Source organism: Pinus tabuliformis, chromosome 1_1 (genome assembly GCF_031772625.1).
Source record: "Pinus tabuliformis cultivar Carrire ecotype Pingquan chromosome 1_1, CPIR1, whole genome shotgun sequence".
NCBI lineage: Eukaryota > Viridiplantae > Streptophyta > Pinopsida > Pinales > Pinaceae > Pinus > Pinus tabuliformis.
In genome coordinates this window covers 81169991-81187464 of record NC_142297.1, presented here as the reverse complement: position 1 = coordinate 81187464, position 17474 = coordinate 81169991, and the positions used below count along the sequence as shown (strand labels likewise).

Genomic DNA, 17474 nt, shown 5'->3' with positions numbered 1-17474 from the left:
TATTGATATTATGCATTGTTTGGACATGCCTTTACCCAATATTAATGAAAAATGGTTTTTTTAATTCAATATATGTGTATATTTTTATTTAATGAATTCAACGATTTTTTGCTGATTTTTCCCGATCCGATTAAAACTCTTCGCTCTTTTGCCTCGCTAATTTATTGCCGATTCTGAGTCTGGTAACATTGGGTTGTACCAGTTCGGCGGGGAGGTTTTGGCCGTTTTGGTAACGCAGCCGGACTAGAGTTGCAACAGAGCAGACAGATTTGCAGCAAAGCAGACAGGTTGGTATTCATTAGATTAATTATTTAAATTTCATGTTCTGCTATTATGAAATTATTAGAGATTAAGGTTCTTACATAGGAAAAGCCTCAAATAGTACTCACCGCCAAAACCAAGGCTTGAGAAGTAACTCGGTGTCATTACAGCGCCTCAGATATACCCTACAGCCACATATCAAACTTCATAAATGAGATGTTGCAATATATAACACCTTAAATATGGGCTATTGCATTAGGTAGAGTCTCAGAAGCCCTCACTGCCACAAATTAAACCTCAGCAATCCCTCGCTACCTCGGATTTGGCGTCATGAACCCTCCACTGCCTCAAATCTAGCCTTAGACACTTCACTACCTCAAATCTAGCCTCGGGAAACTTCGCTACCAAATATTTAACCTTATAAACACTTGTGTTGTGCCATTGCCCCAAGAAAGACTCCAAGGTGTGTAACTGCCTCAAGTAGGGTCTCAATGCTATTTCGCCGCCCAAACTTCGCTTGTTGTCACTTGTTGCCTTTGGAAAAGCCTTGAACAGACCTGCATTGTCACAAATTAGCCCTTCGCTGCCCCAACTTCCTTTTGTTGTCCCTCGTTATTGTAAAAGAGCCTTGAACAGTCTTTCAATACCTAGACAATGCCACAAAACCTTGATGCCATAGAATTACTCCCTCAAAAACCTTTGTTACAACAAAATAGATGAAGGATGCCTCAAAAATTATGCCAGGTTGCTAAAAGCCTCTCACTGCCACAAACCAGGCCTAAGAGAAGCCTCAAATAGTACTCACTGCCACAACCAAGGCTTGAGAAGTAACTTGCTGCCATTATAGTGCCTAGATATACCCTACAGCCATAGATCAAACTTGAGAAATGAGATGTTGCAATAGATAACACCTTCAATATGGGATGGGATACTGCATCAGGTAGAGTCTCATAAATCCTCACTGCCACAAATTAAACCTCAGCAATCCCTTGCTGCCACAAATTAAACCTCAGCAATCCCTCGCTACCTCAGATTTGGCCTCATGAACCCTCCACTGCCTCAAATCTAGCCTCAAGAAGCTTCATTACCAAAGATTTAACCTTATAAACACTTGCGTTGTGTCGTTGACACAAGAAAGACTCCTTCAAGGTGTGTCACTGCCTCAAGTAGGATCTCAGTGCTATTCCGCTGCTCATACTTCACTTGTTGTCACTTGTTGCCCTTGGAAAAGCCTTGAATAGACCTACATTGTCACAGATTAGCCCTTTGTTGCTCCGACTTCCTTTTGTTGTCCCTCGTTGTTGCAAAAGAGTCTTGAGCAGTCCTTCACTACCCAGACAATGCCACAGAACCTTGATGCCACAGAATTACTCCCTCATAAACCCTTGTTACCACAAATAGATGAAGGATGCCTCAGAAATTATGCTAAACAAAATAAAGAGAAAGGTGGATTGGCTAGGGTGGAATCTTACACCACTGAAACCAATTAGAGAAAAGGGGTCTTAAAACCCTCCAAGAGCCTCAGCTCAAAAATCAGAAAGATTCAGAACTATGATGATCAAAATGAACCTCCTCTATCCTTTTTATAGAATTTCATTTGAGATTTTTCGCTCCTAATTTAAATTTTGAGTGTCTCGCAAGTTTCCCTCCATTTGCCCCAAATTTGTCTTCTATTACAAATTTTCCTCCATTTACCCCAAATTATTGCACTGAGGCATGCTCCAACCCAGTATGGAAGAGATGTTGTAATGTCTTGTTATGTAAATATTTTGACTTAGACAAATTACATAAAAATAAAAATTAAATTAAATAAAAATATATAATTATTAATTATTAATTATTAAAATAAAATAAAATATACCATTGACGGTTTTTGGGCTCCATGTTTTGACAACCCATGGTTTTGCCAATGGTATTCTTACGTTATATATATATATAACCAACTTAAATCCATCTTAACTCCGGACAAGCACCGAGAGGGATCAAATCTCTTGGGGTGCAAACCTTTCCTTAAGTTTTGCACTCAAAAAAGAGGTTTGCACATCGAGAGATTTGACCCCTCTCGACACTTGATAGATCTAGAGTTAAGATGGCTCTAGGCTGGTCTAATGTTACCCCAACAATCAAATAATGGCTTCTCCCCTTTACAAATGACTATAGCCTACAGGGTTAGATAGGCTACTTCATCCTCCCTTGGGCAAATTAATTAGAAGAGGATATTACATGATTAACAAGATATTGAGGCATGGATAGTAGATGGTAAATGTAAACCTATATCTTGGCAGAGAGAAGCCCCTAATTGACAAAAGGAGTCTAAAGTAGGCTAAAATACTTTTTGGCATTAGGATCAGTGAATAAATGTGGCTGAATGTAAAATTTACTAAAGGGAACTTGTCAACTTGCAATTGTAATTTTATGCAGATTTTAATTGCAGTAATTCACAAGCTCTCAGAGTTTGATTTTTCCCTTCAACTATGAAAGGGATAAAACAAAACCTGCAAATGTGAGGGTACCCACACAACATCTCCTTTTCTGATGTATTATAACTTATCACAAAACCCGACAAAAGTTATTTGAAAGCACTCTGTTGTCGCGCAGATTGACACAACAACCCTCAGACCGGAGGCTGTCACTCTGATCCCCGATCCCTCCGTTTAAGCCTGTCTCCCGCGGCTAAGGGGGGTAGACCCTGTGAGATGATGAAGACCAACTGTCGACCAATTGGTTGGGAGACACGAGACACGATAAGATAAGCACTAGATGGATTTGATTGATTTAGCAGACCAGTGCCTTAAGAGATTGTTGTTAAAATGATTACTTGTTAGATGATATAGAAAAATAAACCGTGAACAGCAATCATTTGTCATCAAAAGGTATCAGCTAAATCACAATGCTCTTTAAAATGACCAAAACGATATCCAGCAACTGAGAATTTTGAGAAGATAAATGCTTCAAACCACCATGAGAATCGTAAATCATTAACCAGACATCATATTCGTATCTCGACTTGAAAAATTTAGACCTCAGCATGAAAGATGATATTTCCCGAAATAACTGGATCTGACGAAGAAAATTTTCCAAAAAAATTTTTATACTTTTCGAAATTTTTTTTTTTTTTATAATGAAAATTAAAAAATTTAAAATTTAAAACTAAAATCTAAAACATTAACTATACAAAAATATAACCCTAAGTCTAAAAACTAATTAAAATCTACGACTAAAACCATAAACACTTTTTTTTTTTTGCTTTTATTTATATAAAATCTAAAAAAAATAAAACTTTTAGACTAAAATAAATTAAAAAGAAAACTATTTACAATCTATGCTAACCCTATGCATTTAACATGAAATAAAATAAAAAAAACGGATCGAAATTTCTTTTTATTGTCATATATACATTCCCTCTTTTTTTTTTTTTTTTTTAAAACAAAAAAAACCCTAAATGAAATACAATTGAACGCTTTTAAAAAAAATCGAAACTCTATTTGAAACTTAAGCTAACCTAAATATACATATCGAAAAAAAAAAAAAAAAAAAAAAAAAAAACTTAAAAAAAAAATGCTGGGCGATGGAATACCTACGTATGTTGAAACCTGAATGGAAAAAGTAACACGATGTTACCTCAGCCGCCGAGAAACGTAAAACGTGACCCAGCCTCAGAACCACTGGAAATTTGACGCGCTGAGAAAATTTTGGATAGGTACAGGTGACGGCAAGGTTTTGCGAGACCTCAGGGCGTGCGTTCGATAATGAAAACGATTTCGAGCTGCACCCTGTCACCTTCTTACGGCTTCGATGCCCAGGACCGCAGTTTGCAATCAGACAATTATCTGAGTTTCGTTTGCAGGTATGCGAGCTGATGAAGAAATGGCGGAAGCAGGCAAACGTTGAGGGACGGAGCTGATGGAGACTGTGCAATAATCGGAGGAGATTTACCTATGTACAATCCAGCCACAATGCGTGACCTTTGATACAGTCGATGCACAGCATTTACCCTGGCCCGGTCGATGATTTTCTGCAAATGACAGCGGCAGTAAACACCTAGGTACCCAGATTTGGCATAGAGAAGATCATACTATTGTGCCTTCTGTTGACTGAGCAAGAATCGATTTTGAGACGAACGGTTTCACGCTGCGTCTTTACACATTATACATCGTTTTGTCTCCATTCTGCGATGCGTCCGGCATTTGTCTTGAAGCATAAGTCCCCCAGCAGTGATTTATAAAACGGATCAATATTTTTCTTTCATCATTAGCCCATAAATGGTTCTGGCTGGTTCATGCAGCAGCAAAGGTTTTGCAGGCAGCTTAATCCCCTGAGCGGCAGACAGCTCTGATGAAACCTTGGATGCTTGAGAAACCCTACAACTTGAAATGATGAAATCACCCAAAAAAAATAATATATATATAAAACCAAAATTAAAACCTTAATAAAAATTGCAGAAATTTGAAACCCTAGATTAATTTACAGATTTGGCCCCTTAACAGCCAGATTCATCAATAAGCACAGAAAAATTTTAAAGAACAGAGATTTTAGGTTTTCACTGTGAAGAACTTCAGAAAATCTCTCATGCAAATAAACAAAATAAACTGAATGATAAACCCAGGATCAAATCCAACTGGGCTCAGCAAAAAATGCTTGTGGGAGTTGGCTGGTTCAGCCGAGAACTTCCCCTAACGCCCACCAAATCTTCTTCAATAAGGGTTTTTTCTGCACAGCTCAGAAAAACCATCAGTAAAGAGGGCAAAAATGCTGCTAGATCTCAGAAAGTAATGGAGATGCCTGCCATTACTTCAGAAATCCTAACAGCACTCAAACCCTAGCAAGTGAACAAGAAACCTGTGCTCACAATACTCTACAAAAAGCTATTATTAATGGCTGGAAATAACATATGCAGAAAATTAAACAATCTCACAGCATTTCAAGAGAGTAACACCAGCAAGATATGGACCCCAAAGTCTTCTTTTATTAACCAGAAACAGATTTACAAAAGAGCTTCTTCAGTATCAGACTCACAGATCTTCCAATCATCTGAACTGACCCCTAGCACCCTACTTAAAGGAAATGACTCCAACGGCTAGTTCGAGTGATCCATGCTGAAATGATCTCGACCGTTGATGAGGATCAAGACATCTCTTGATCTCATCCGTCGATTTATTAAAAAATAATATTTTGCATGCATTCACTTAAAATATTATTATTTTATTAGTTGAGGTTCTTGCTCTATTTTTTAATTTTTTTTTTTTTTTTTTATTATTTTTTATTCATTTTTTAATTTCTTAATTCATTTTAAAATGGATCATCGAACTAAGCCTTCGGAAACATCACCTAGGACCTAAGACTTAGGACTCATGAGGGGATTTAAAACATTTTCAACCCTCATGACACATTTCATGATGACTTTTTACAATTTACATCTCAAGGGGACAAACCCATTTAATACAGACCCTCACAAATCACCCAGTTCTGCGACACAACTATAATCTAGCAGATCAACACACTAAGATTCTCCTAAAATTCCAATGACAAAATCCATCCCGGCTTTGGGGTCAGGTTTGAAGGAAAACTCTGCCGATCCATGGATCGGTGAGACGAAAAACCTTCCGGAATGTAGATTACCACTAGAAAGTTAGGTCCACCTAGGCAATTTACATACATGACTCATGTCTGCTAAGATTATTTACAATTCATATATGCAGACTGGGTTTACAATCAAAATGATTAAGCTGCTGATGACTGCAGGATGGCACGGACACATCGATCAGGTGCTGCCCCTTTCTGTCAAGAAAAGGAGGTGCACTGAATGGGTAGTTGACCAGTAGAGGTCAACACACTCTTTGGGGATGCAGATGACAGCTGCAAATACAATTCAATAGTGTGGAAGTAATTACAACACCAGAATAATAGAATAATAAAGCCTAATATGTTTTCAGCATATATGTTAGGACACACTTTGAATCTTGATATTCAAAAACCTGTAAAATTTACAGAGAAGTACACACTATATATAAATGATCATTTCCATGATAGCTTCACCTTTAAACGGGCTCTCTGCTGCATCTGGGCATGTAGAGGCCAGGCAGTGACTTTTAAAATGCATAGGATTGCAGAAATTCGCCGCAATGCTGCAATTGAAGTGCAAAAAACAATGGTGCGGCCACATCCATGAACCTTAAGAATATAGTACAAATATGCATCTTTGTCTTCTTCTCTACACCTGCATGATTCAATGTACCAAAATTCATAAATACTAGTTGCAATGGCATTTTCAAACAGCAACAATCCATTAGCATCACCAAAGAAGTAAATTGCCACTCCAAACAGACCTCCACACATAAATTGCATTAATGAGGAACTTAAGCATAATAATTTTTGAAAGTGTAGAAACATACTCTATTGCTGACTCTTCCAGTTTATGTGCCACAATACTTGATGATGTCAAATCAACAATTACCGCATTGTCCTGTAAACCTGATTTTTCAAATAGTGTTGCAAATGGGTCATTGCCATCCATAGCACCAGTATTTGAACCATAATGGCCTCTGTTAAGCTTCTTTCGGAAGCCAGCAGTCAGTGCTATAGTGGCTGAAAATACAAATGTCTGCCTTCGTTTTCTTTCATAACCGTATTTTGTCTTATCATTCTTTGAGGCATTTTCAGAAAGCTGTGTGCCATCTTCACCCACAGGTTTTAAAGAATGGCCTAAGGCCACTGGAAGCATCCCAATAATAGATTGAAGCTCATGAAAGTGACCTTTCTCTACCATCCGATCAGCCTCATCAAGAACAAAGAAAGATAGGGATTGTAGCTGCAGAAACACACAATAAGCATCAATATTTAGCCAGTTATGTTGACTTCAATTACAGTATTTCCAAAGTAAGCAAAGTTCCAACCTCAACAAGGTGTCTTTCCCCACCAGACATAAGCTCCCATAGTCGCCCTGGTGTCCCAACTATAATGTGTGGCTTTTGCTTTAAAAGGCGTTCCTGCTTCTGTGATGCCATTCCACCTACTATCGCAACTACCCTGATGATTGTAAACTTGGAAGCAGCTTTAAGATGATCACATACCTGCCCAATTAGCTAGTTAAGTCTAATGGACGAAAGGCCTAAATATAAGCAATTATTCTCATATTAAAAGCATTTACATTTACAGGGAACCAAGTCTGGCTCAAATATGAAAAAGAGAAAGTGTAAATTGTATTGAAACCTTCAAATTGCCTGCATTCTGCAAAAGGATGAGATATTGCCCAAAATAACAGGCAAGATAAAGTATAGATATGCACAAAGAACATTGTATATATCATCAGACTTGGAAGTCCAAAGTCACCATTCCTGCTTCACTTAAACATGAAAGGAAGTTTAAATCATTAAATCCATAGTGTATCTTTATCATAATGGTAAATGATAACAGGATGTACAAAGTGATGAAGGCAAACACTTCATGTTTGAAGTATGAAAAGCTGTGGGTTTTAAGATAAATGCTCAAGCTGTTAATGCAACCTTGCATGTACACGTGCCTTCAGAGAATATCAGTTCAAATCCATTGTCTTCCAGTCAGTAGCAGCAATTCTAATCATCATGGGTTCAAGGCTAACTTATTTAAAAATTTCTCTATCATCCTTGAAAGCAGAAAGTACTTATTTTTCTCCATGCCTTTAGAATCTAGACTTGTCTCAAGGGTTGGTGACATGACATCCAGAAGATACATTTACCCTTGATTCTTTGCAAACGCAACAGATTGCCCACTTTAGAACAGCCCACTCAAATGGTGGAGATATGTTGGCTACTTTGGATCAGCCCACTCAAATGCTGGAGATATGTTAGTTAATCTTGACTTAGTGATAGTGGACACTAAGGCCAGGATGATCTGTCATTAATGCACTGGTTAGAAGACGGCCTATGTAGCCCTTTATTAGTACAGACATTAGAAGGGTTCAAGGTTAACGGATTTAAAAATTTCTCTATCATCCTTACGAGCAGAAAGTAGTTATTTTTCTATGCCTTTAGAATTTAGACTTGTCTCAAGTTTCAACTTTGCATACACCTATGGATCAGTGAAATGACATCCAGATGATACATTTATCATTGACTCTTTGTGAACACCACATATTGGCTACTTTGGATCAGCCCACCGAAATGTTGGAGATATGTTGGTTACTATTGACTTAGTGGACATTAAGGACCTGATGGTATGTCATTAATGCAGTGGTTAGATGACCTTAGTAGCCCCTTATTAGTATAGTGGTTACAAGGGTTCAAGGTTAACATATTAAAAAGATTATCTATCATCTTTACAAGGAGGAAGCAGTTATTTTGGGTTCAAGGTTGATTTAAAATTTCTGTCATCCTTACAAGCAGAAAGTTATTTTTATCCATGCCTTAGAATCTAGACTTGTCTCAAGTTTCAAATATTGGAGATATGTTGCCTAATCTTGACTTAGTGTATGTTAAGGCCCTGAAAGTATGTCATTAATGTGGTGGTTTGAAGATGGCTTAGTAGCCCCTTATTAGGGCAGTGGTTAGGAGGTGGCCTAGTGGTACATAATTAATGTGGCAGTTATGCTAATCATTATATAAAGAGGTCTCATAAGCCACTGTAAAACTCCATGATACACCATATGACACAAGAATAAATCAATATGTTTTCTACCTCGTGAGGATTTCTCCACCTTGATATTGGTGTATGATCCCTCCCAAACGTGCATTTCAAGTGGTGAAACCCTAAAATATTAAAGTTGTGGTTAGAAGATTGCCTTAGTAGCCCCGTATTAGTACAGTGGTTAGAAGGGTTCAAGGTTAATGGATTAAACAAATTCTCTATCATCCTTACAAGCAGAAATTAGTTATTTTGGGTTCAAGGTTAATGGATTAATAAATTCCTTTATCATCCTTACAACCGAAAAGTAATCTAGAATCTAGAGTCGTCTCAAGTTTCAAATTTTCATGTACCTATTGTAACTTTTTCCGACCCCCGGAAAATTACAAATTTTTAAATTTTATCCAGTTTACCTGTCGGATAAATATCTTTGGGCATATGTAAAATTTCACGGCAACATGGTTGCTCGGCTAATTTTGAATATTTTAAATACGTAATTTTATTAAAAATATAAAATTAAATTTTTAATAGAATTATTTTTATTTAAAATTTAAAATTATTTGACGAAGGAAATTGTTGGGCTTGTCACCCAATTTCTAAGTTTGACATCAAAGCACGAGAGGAGCCTTCAAGGTATTTTTCCTTTGTGATAAAATGGATAAGTCAAAGACAAATATAAAAAATGTGCCTTGAGATAAGGAAGGGCAAGGTTAAGGTCCAGGCAGCTTTTAATGGCGGAGATTGACACTATGAAATCAACGGTTTTCATTTCATTTTGGACCCCCCAAGATCATTCGAGCTTTAACAGTGAAGGGGGTCTGAAATCTTGTTTTGAAAAAAAACCATTTGTGATCACATGGCATCATTTTGGAGCATTTCGGTCCCCCCAAGTGCAAAACAACTTACCATAATCGACCCCCTCCAAAATCCATTGGTGGTTTCAGGATGGCGCAGAGATTAAAACTTAATCTGCAAAGCAGGGTTTAAGGTGGCATTAGATCCTTATGTGCTGTGTGGGAATTACAGTTTGTCATGGTTTATATTGTGGAATGATATGTTCACATGATGTATTTTATGGGTCTAAATAAGTTTTGGGAACCATAGCACCTACCTCACTCACCACCAGATCAATTTACGCAGCTTGTGTATGAAGGTGCTTTCAACAAATCCGTTGATGAGATTAACTGTTTGGCGGCATATCAATGGTGGGAAGGAGCTGTATATAGCATTCTTTCAGTGTTGGTGTATCCATTCGCTTGGTCATGGAAACAATGGCATTGGAGGAAAAAGGTTCAACGTTTTCGTAAGTTTGTTCGATCTGTATGATCATGCATGATTGTGTTCCTGCCGATCACTGGCTCTATATGAAGGAATTAAAGTGGCAGCAACTACAGATTTGATTGTGGCATATGTTGAGAAGCGGTCAGACCTCCCCCCTCGTCTAGAACAAAGATTTCCAATGTGCATTATTTTTGGAGGGGATGGAAGCTACATGGATCCTTACTACATTCACAGTGATAATCTTCTGACAAATCTTCTAGGTCAGCCCATACTGGCTACTGTATGATATTGATTTGTTGCTGGATAAAATGCTCAGTAGCACACAATCAGGCAAGTTTGTATTCGCAGTACATTACTGCCTGTAATTGAATGGTTGGGCAGTCACGCAAACTCGTGCCTCAGGCTACCTGGTATAAGGGTTGATTAAGCGTTAAGCCAACTGGGAGAAGGAGTCAGGTTTGTTCTTTGAAATTATATGGGAATCATTTACAGGTGAAGATTTTCATGTACAAATCACAGGTTTATATGCATGTTCCCAAGTGCCATTGCAAATGTAGAAAATCGAATCTAGTTCTGCGATGAGTTTCATGAACGCCAGATGGAAGTTAATTCTAAATTCATTTTATGAATTGAATATTCAACAAGGTAGCTGGCATTGTTTCTTTACTTTGAAATTTGAAATTAATGACAAAGCATCTCTGTTTTATTTTCTGGAGTCCAAAAACTGCCATGAGTTCTGCATACAAACCCTAACTCACCACCGTCAAGTGGAAGGGCCCGTAAATGTGGTCATCCTAAGACATTAGCTGCAATTAAATACACATCTGTCAAACGCCAAGTGTTCAGAGATTTGACGCCTTGTTAATTTACTATACCCATATGAGTTCAATTGATTGAGCACAAGTATGGATTGAGGCATACATGATTGAAATCGTTAATGGGCAGATTAAAATTGCCACAGGAAAAGGAAATACTTATGTACTTCCATTTTCAAAGATCACCCTACAAATCCAGATGCAAAGCATGGAGGATGAATGACATGACTTGAATGAACCGGGATTTTATACAACCTTTCAAGAAGCCATAGGGGGTTCCGCTGGCTTTGATGAGTTGTATCCAAATTGCACAAAGATTCTACAGCTGTGTGATAAACTTGGGTCAAAATTTCGTGGGCATTTTCGCACAGTGAACTTCAGGAACAGATTCTGGACAAATGACAGTGAATTTAAAAAATCCGGAACATGGGTTTTGTGCAGAATGGTGTTAATTAGGTTCAACTCGGGAATTACTGGCAAATTTCTGAGCGTTTTGGGAGATTTACTCAGATCTCTGAAAGGTATACATCCAGATTTCGTGATGGAGGAAATGCGCTTGAAAAAGAGGGACAGATTCAGCAAATTCGGGATTTTACAATGCATTGGAAACTCTGTGAGAGCGGAGGCAATTGATTCCAGGTTTGAGGCAAATAAAAAAACACACACAGAATTAAGGAATTTCAATGTCAGTGAACCAATTGTCATTCTTAGATTTGGCCAAATGGGTCAGGTCCTTGCCAACTTTTTGTCTACTCCTTTAGTTGCTGCTTTATATGGAGATCTGACTGGCATGCCTTTTTTAGCTTTTGACTTGGATCCTAGAGTTACAAAAACTACTCGAAAACTTGGCTTTCCAGTTCTTTATGGGGATGGATCATGACCAATTGTGTTTCAGACAGTGGGTATTCTCTACCAAAAGCTGTAATGGTCATGTACACTGGAAAGAAAATAATTGTGCAGTCTGTTGAAAGGCTCAGACTTGTTTTCCCCTCAGTTCCAATCCATGCAGAGAGCTCAGGATACACAACAACATACTACCCATATGTGACAAATGGAAAAGGTATTTACATATCTTAAGGGAATCGAAGAGTTCTTAAGGGTTGCAGAGAAAAAATATGTCATGTAAGCTCAGCTTTAAAATGACATATTAAGCATCCACCTAGAGATCAAGACCTTTTCTCTATATATACAAGATTATCAGAAGCTGTAATTAAAAAAAATGGTAGCAGCCTTCGATGAATGCTTGTAAGAGACATGTTTGAGGACATTTGAAATAATTTCATAAAGATGCTTTGGGTATATTGTTTTCTTCTGGAAATCACAGGATTACTAGGTTGTACAAATCAAAACAATCGAAATTCTATAATCAGTGGTTAAACAAGCACATCATTTATTCCAGATCCCAAGATTTGAAGGCAGGGCACTTTGAAATTATAATATTTTAAAATGGTTAGTGACGAGATGAAAGTCAAAATTCAAACTTGTAGGGTTCAAAAATAATTAGCAAGGAAAGAGATCGATCTTTTTCAGTTTTCTCAGGCTTTAGTTGAATATCAGTTACATACGTGGCAGAGCACCAATAGAAGGACGATTAGAATTGCAAATTTGAAGGAATTTTATCAGATAATAATATATCCCATATTTGGGGTTAGGATATTTGATAACTATAGCATCCAAAGATTAGTCCAAATATAAGAGATCTTGTGGACAGAAGTGACAGAATTTCCAAGGCACAAAATCAACACTGAAAAGTTCATTGCCTTGATTGACTGACAGTTAGCAGATTTTAAGGAAACAGATTCAGATCTTCAGTCAAAAGATCAGCATATCAAAAGGGATAATTCCCAATCGAAAGAGCATTTGGCATCGAAAACTCCAACATTTCCAAATCCTTTTGCAGTCAATGTCTTATATTTAGTTTTATTTGATTTTATTTCTAGAAAGTTTGTAATAAAGTAGATTTTATTTTTAGTGCATTGTTAAGATTTTTTCCAGAAAGCTAGTAATAGCTACCGATCTGTAATTTCTATATATTGTTTCAATTTCAATGTAAAAGGGTTGGCTTCTAATGCCAAAACCTGTCAGCTTTGTAAAACTTTTATTACAGATTTCCTAATTAAAGCCTTCTGACTCCAGTTCATGACAGAAATTGTGTTTCCTGTTGTTTTTCCAGTACTTTCATACTATCTTTCTGCACATGTTCCAGATTGCATAGAAGATTCTGGGTAAGAATAGATTGAGTATCAATCTTTCTGAAATCCTCTGCAAAACTATAATCATTTAAAGAGATCAGTTTATTGGACTGTTTGTCTGAGATAGCTCCTCTACAAATTTATTAATTATTGCTTTCTGTCATTCTCTACAATGTGTTTTGTTGGGCTGTAGAAGTTTTCTACATGCATCCAAATTTCCCTGATTGATTAAGTATTCAGTTTGATTGCTTAATTATCAGGAATATCCTTATATTCTTTTGTCAAATTCTTTATAAATCATGTTATTCTGTCAGGATGGAAACTGACACTTTGAGCAAGGACTCTGTGAGAGGGACCTTTATTCATGAACAGACATTGGGTAATCATTAGCAACCACCCAAACTAAATCATAAATCTGGCCATTGTGCTTCATAGGCTGTTGTTCAGTGACAATTAACAACATTAAACAATGCCTCGTAATAATTGAGGGAGCCCCCTCTGGTTCAACGGCCAGCTTGAACCTAACAGCTGGTTGAGTTGGTTTCTCGGCGTAGTTTTTGCAGCCAAGAACTACCTATGAGAAACAAGAACAATGGATCAGTGACATGACATCCAAAAGATACATTTATCCTGGACTCTTTGCAAATACTACCAATGGCTATTTTGGATCAGCCCACTCAGATGTTGGACATATGTTGGCTAATCTTGACTTAGTGGACGTGAGGGCGCTAACCATAGTTTTAAAAACCAGAACCAGATTTTAAACCAGGCCACCTACCAAACCAAGGTTTGAACCAGAACCGAATTGAACCGTATTGAATGAACCAGAATCGAAAAAAATACATATAATAATTAATTTTTTAATGAAAAAAAGTAGTTTTAAGATTTCAAATCACAATTTCAAACCATTAAAGACAATCTGCAAAGTTTGCTCATCTATATACCATGTAAGGGGGCATATATGAAAATGGCACTGAGTGCAATACATATCATCAACAAAATACATAATCAATGTGGCTATAAATAGCCTCTAGGGTCCAAAAAACAATACTACAACTCAAGCTATTGGGCCACTGGCCTACAGCAATTCACTGATCAACATGATCACTCATAAAACTCATCACAACTACTAGACATGGGATCGTCACCAAAAGCTACAAAAACATCATCTAGCTCAGAGTCTGAGGACTCCTCAAACTCCTCTGTAACCTCAGTAGCAATAGTAACCACCTAGAAAATCCCTGGTTTCCTTAAAAACCACCTAAAAAAACCATTCACATGCCTCCCTCCTTGCCATGTGAATGTTTTGATGAACCGATCCAGTTTAGAATATAATCGGTCTGATTTGGAGCGGAACCAGACAATTTCCACAGGTTGAAATCAGTTAGGTACCAAACCGATACCAACCAGTCCTCAAACCAAATTTATGTGTCGGTTCATTACCTTGACCTTGCTGACCGACTGGTTTGACCGGTTACCAGTTCAAACCAGTTAGTTTTTAAAACTATGGCCCTAACTAATTATCATTAATGTGATGGTTAGAAGATGGCCTTAGCAGCCCCTTATTAGTAGTGTTTAGGAGGCCACCTAATGCTACATAATTAATGTGGCAGTTATGCTAATCACAATATAAAGATATCTCATAACCCATTGTAATACACCATATGACACAAGAATAAACCAATATGTTTTCTACCTCATGTGGATTTCTCCACTATAACTTTTGTGCCTACCCCCTCCCAAACCTACATTTCACGTGTAAAACCCTAAAATAAAATTAAAATCATAGATAAGATAAGATAATAATATTAATGTCTGACGAATGACCACAAAAGTAGGTCAATGGGGCTAAAAAGTGCATCTAGTATGAATACAATGTGGGAACACAGGCACAACTCTTAGAAAATGTCAAAAATAATATAAAGAAAGAAACCTACATAAGTACAACATCATGACATATGTTAAGAAGTCAAAAAAGTTGGAGCGAGATCAAGTTTGGGTGCCTAAGGATAGCGAGGGAACCCTAGTCTGCCACCATGGCTGCCACCATCGACGCACAACGAAATCTTTTGCCCTGCAAATAACCCATCCAGCTCTGTCATGATAGCATTTCGCTTCAGGGAGGGCTTTGCTTTGAAACTGAGTAGAAGGGTCTCATGTTTCTTTAGCGCCCATGTTTTGAGGAGATCTCCTCATCTATTCCCTACAAAACCCTCATTTCTAGCCAATTTTCGAATGGTGGGAAAAATGGAGGTGAAGGCATTCAACTTGGAGTAAAGGGGTTTTAGATCTCGATCAAAACTCTCATGGGGCATTCCATCCATATCTGGGTGCAAGAGGAACAAAATGTGGGGGTTCATAAAGCAAATTTTTGAATAGCACCTAGGGCTCTCGACAGCTCTACAACGCCTCATATAAGAAGGAAAACAATTACGAGATCATCTATAGCTGAAGTTTTATGGCATATCTCGGGACTCCACATTATTTCTTGTGATGAGTCTATGTGGGGGCGTCGTAGGCTCCAGAACCCCAATCGCTTCATCATCATATAAGAATGCATTGCGTGGAAAGGAGCCAATTCAAATGGAACAACCATCCTCCATCCCAAGGCCATATATTATGGAGATGGTGGATGATATGCCATCTTTGGGCAATAAAATCCAACAAGTAAACCATCTCTTTTCTTTAATTCTTTCAAGGGTTATCATTTGTAGATTCAATGGGTTTTGGCCAAAAACAGATGTTTTGCATCAATAGATTTTCGCAACCTGGACAAAAAATTGTGACATCTCTACATCAAGGGCTTTTTCATTGTCCAGTTTGGTACCCAGGGGGGTCTTAACAAAGTTCTAAGCAAAGGTCCATGGTTCTCGGGAAGAGCAAGCCTTTTTATAACTCCATGGGTTCCGGAATTTGACCCCACAACAATCGTCATCACAAAGATGTCGGTATGGGTGCGACTTCCAAATTTACCTCTCCCTTTCTAGCATCACAATGTTCTGGAAGACATTGGGAATATTTTGGCATTTTCAAAAAAACATAACATGAGCAAATTCAACAAGGACTATTTACTTTTGCTTGAATCTATGTCGAATTAGACCCAAACAAAGGTCTTCTTGATCGCATGATGATGAAAAATGGAACATTTCAATCGATCCAAAGTCTAGACTACGAAAACAAAGCGTTCAAATGTTGTACATGCTTTCAAACTGGTCACTTGCAGGGTTCATGTCCACAGGCCAAAAAAACCCCAAGGAAGAAAAAGAGGCAAGCTCGTGACTCAAAAGGTTGGCAACCTTTTGATCCCACATGTTTGGAGGATGAAGAAAAGGAGACCACACCTACTAAATGTTGAAGAATCTAGGGCAAATTAAGTTAATAAGATTCTTCTCATCATGATAGGTATTTGTGAGGTACTTTTAACTTTTTCTCATTAGTACAATCTTCTCTTGTTATTATTAGAGTGTGTCTTCTTAGCTCATCAAATAGTTACCAAAATAAAGGAGACAAGAACACAAGATGCTAACATCCTGCTAGGGCCAAGGCCCAAACCTCTCACTCTTTGAGAGGAAAACACACACAAAATTATTCTTATAGAGATTCCAATTGACGAATACCAAGACCATGACCCTTGACCTATTAGGCCACTCTAAGGCCAAGACACCAATCCTCATCTTTGTCACTGCTAAGATCATCGTCATCGTTGCTGCTACATCAAGGCCATTACGAATGCACCATCGAGATCATTACTGCTGCAACACTGAGGCCATCACCAAGATCATAACTACTGCAACATTGTTGCACCTTCATCAAGATCTACACCAAAACAACGAGATCTGTGAACTAAGATATGTATGTATATATGAGAGTTGCACCTAAATTCACTGAGATTATGACCTTGTAGTTATGCCTCCATCAAGATCATGACTGTGTCTATATGATTACTTCTACGCTGAGATAGAGAGTGTAACTTCAAGATCCTCCGCTTCACAAATATGTCGAGCCTGTAATGTTGCTTCAGTGATGACTATGATCACCGAGACTGTGAGTTGGCCGAGATTGTATTCATTAACACAGTGAGGAGACCAAAAAATTCATCTCTGTGGTACCCATCTGAAGAATAGAGATTTCTAATATTTGCGACATCTTAAGATTGTAATTACTCACTACAATAAACATTGATGTTTCAAAAGCATTTGAGTTCCTGTTCTGCCTGTAATGCGGATCTTACATGCCTATTTATAGTGGTTAGTCATGCATATACGCCGATATGAGAGAGTAAATTATTGTGTCTCCTTATATGAGCCGTCATGACTTCTTTTTATAT

At 37.7% G+C, this 17474-nt stretch overlaps 1 protein-coding gene across 1 annotated transcript in view; it reads right to left on the bottom strand.

The window, feature by feature from the left end:
* Positions 1-17474, bottom strand: part of LOC149211674 (P-loop containing nucleoside triphosphate hydrolases superfamily protein) — a 262983-nt gene that overhangs the window by 180696 nt on the left and 64813 nt on the right. Inside the window, exons 5-7 of the mRNA XM_089391570.1 lie at positions 7155-7331; positions 6654-7069; positions 6298-6478 (exon numbers count right to left, since the gene is read on the bottom strand). Coding sequence (XP_089247696.1) covers positions 6298-6478; positions 6654-7069; positions 7155-7331 — 774 coding nt within the window. The remainder of the gene's footprint in view (positions 1-6297; positions 6479-6653; positions 7070-7154; positions 7332-17474) is intronic.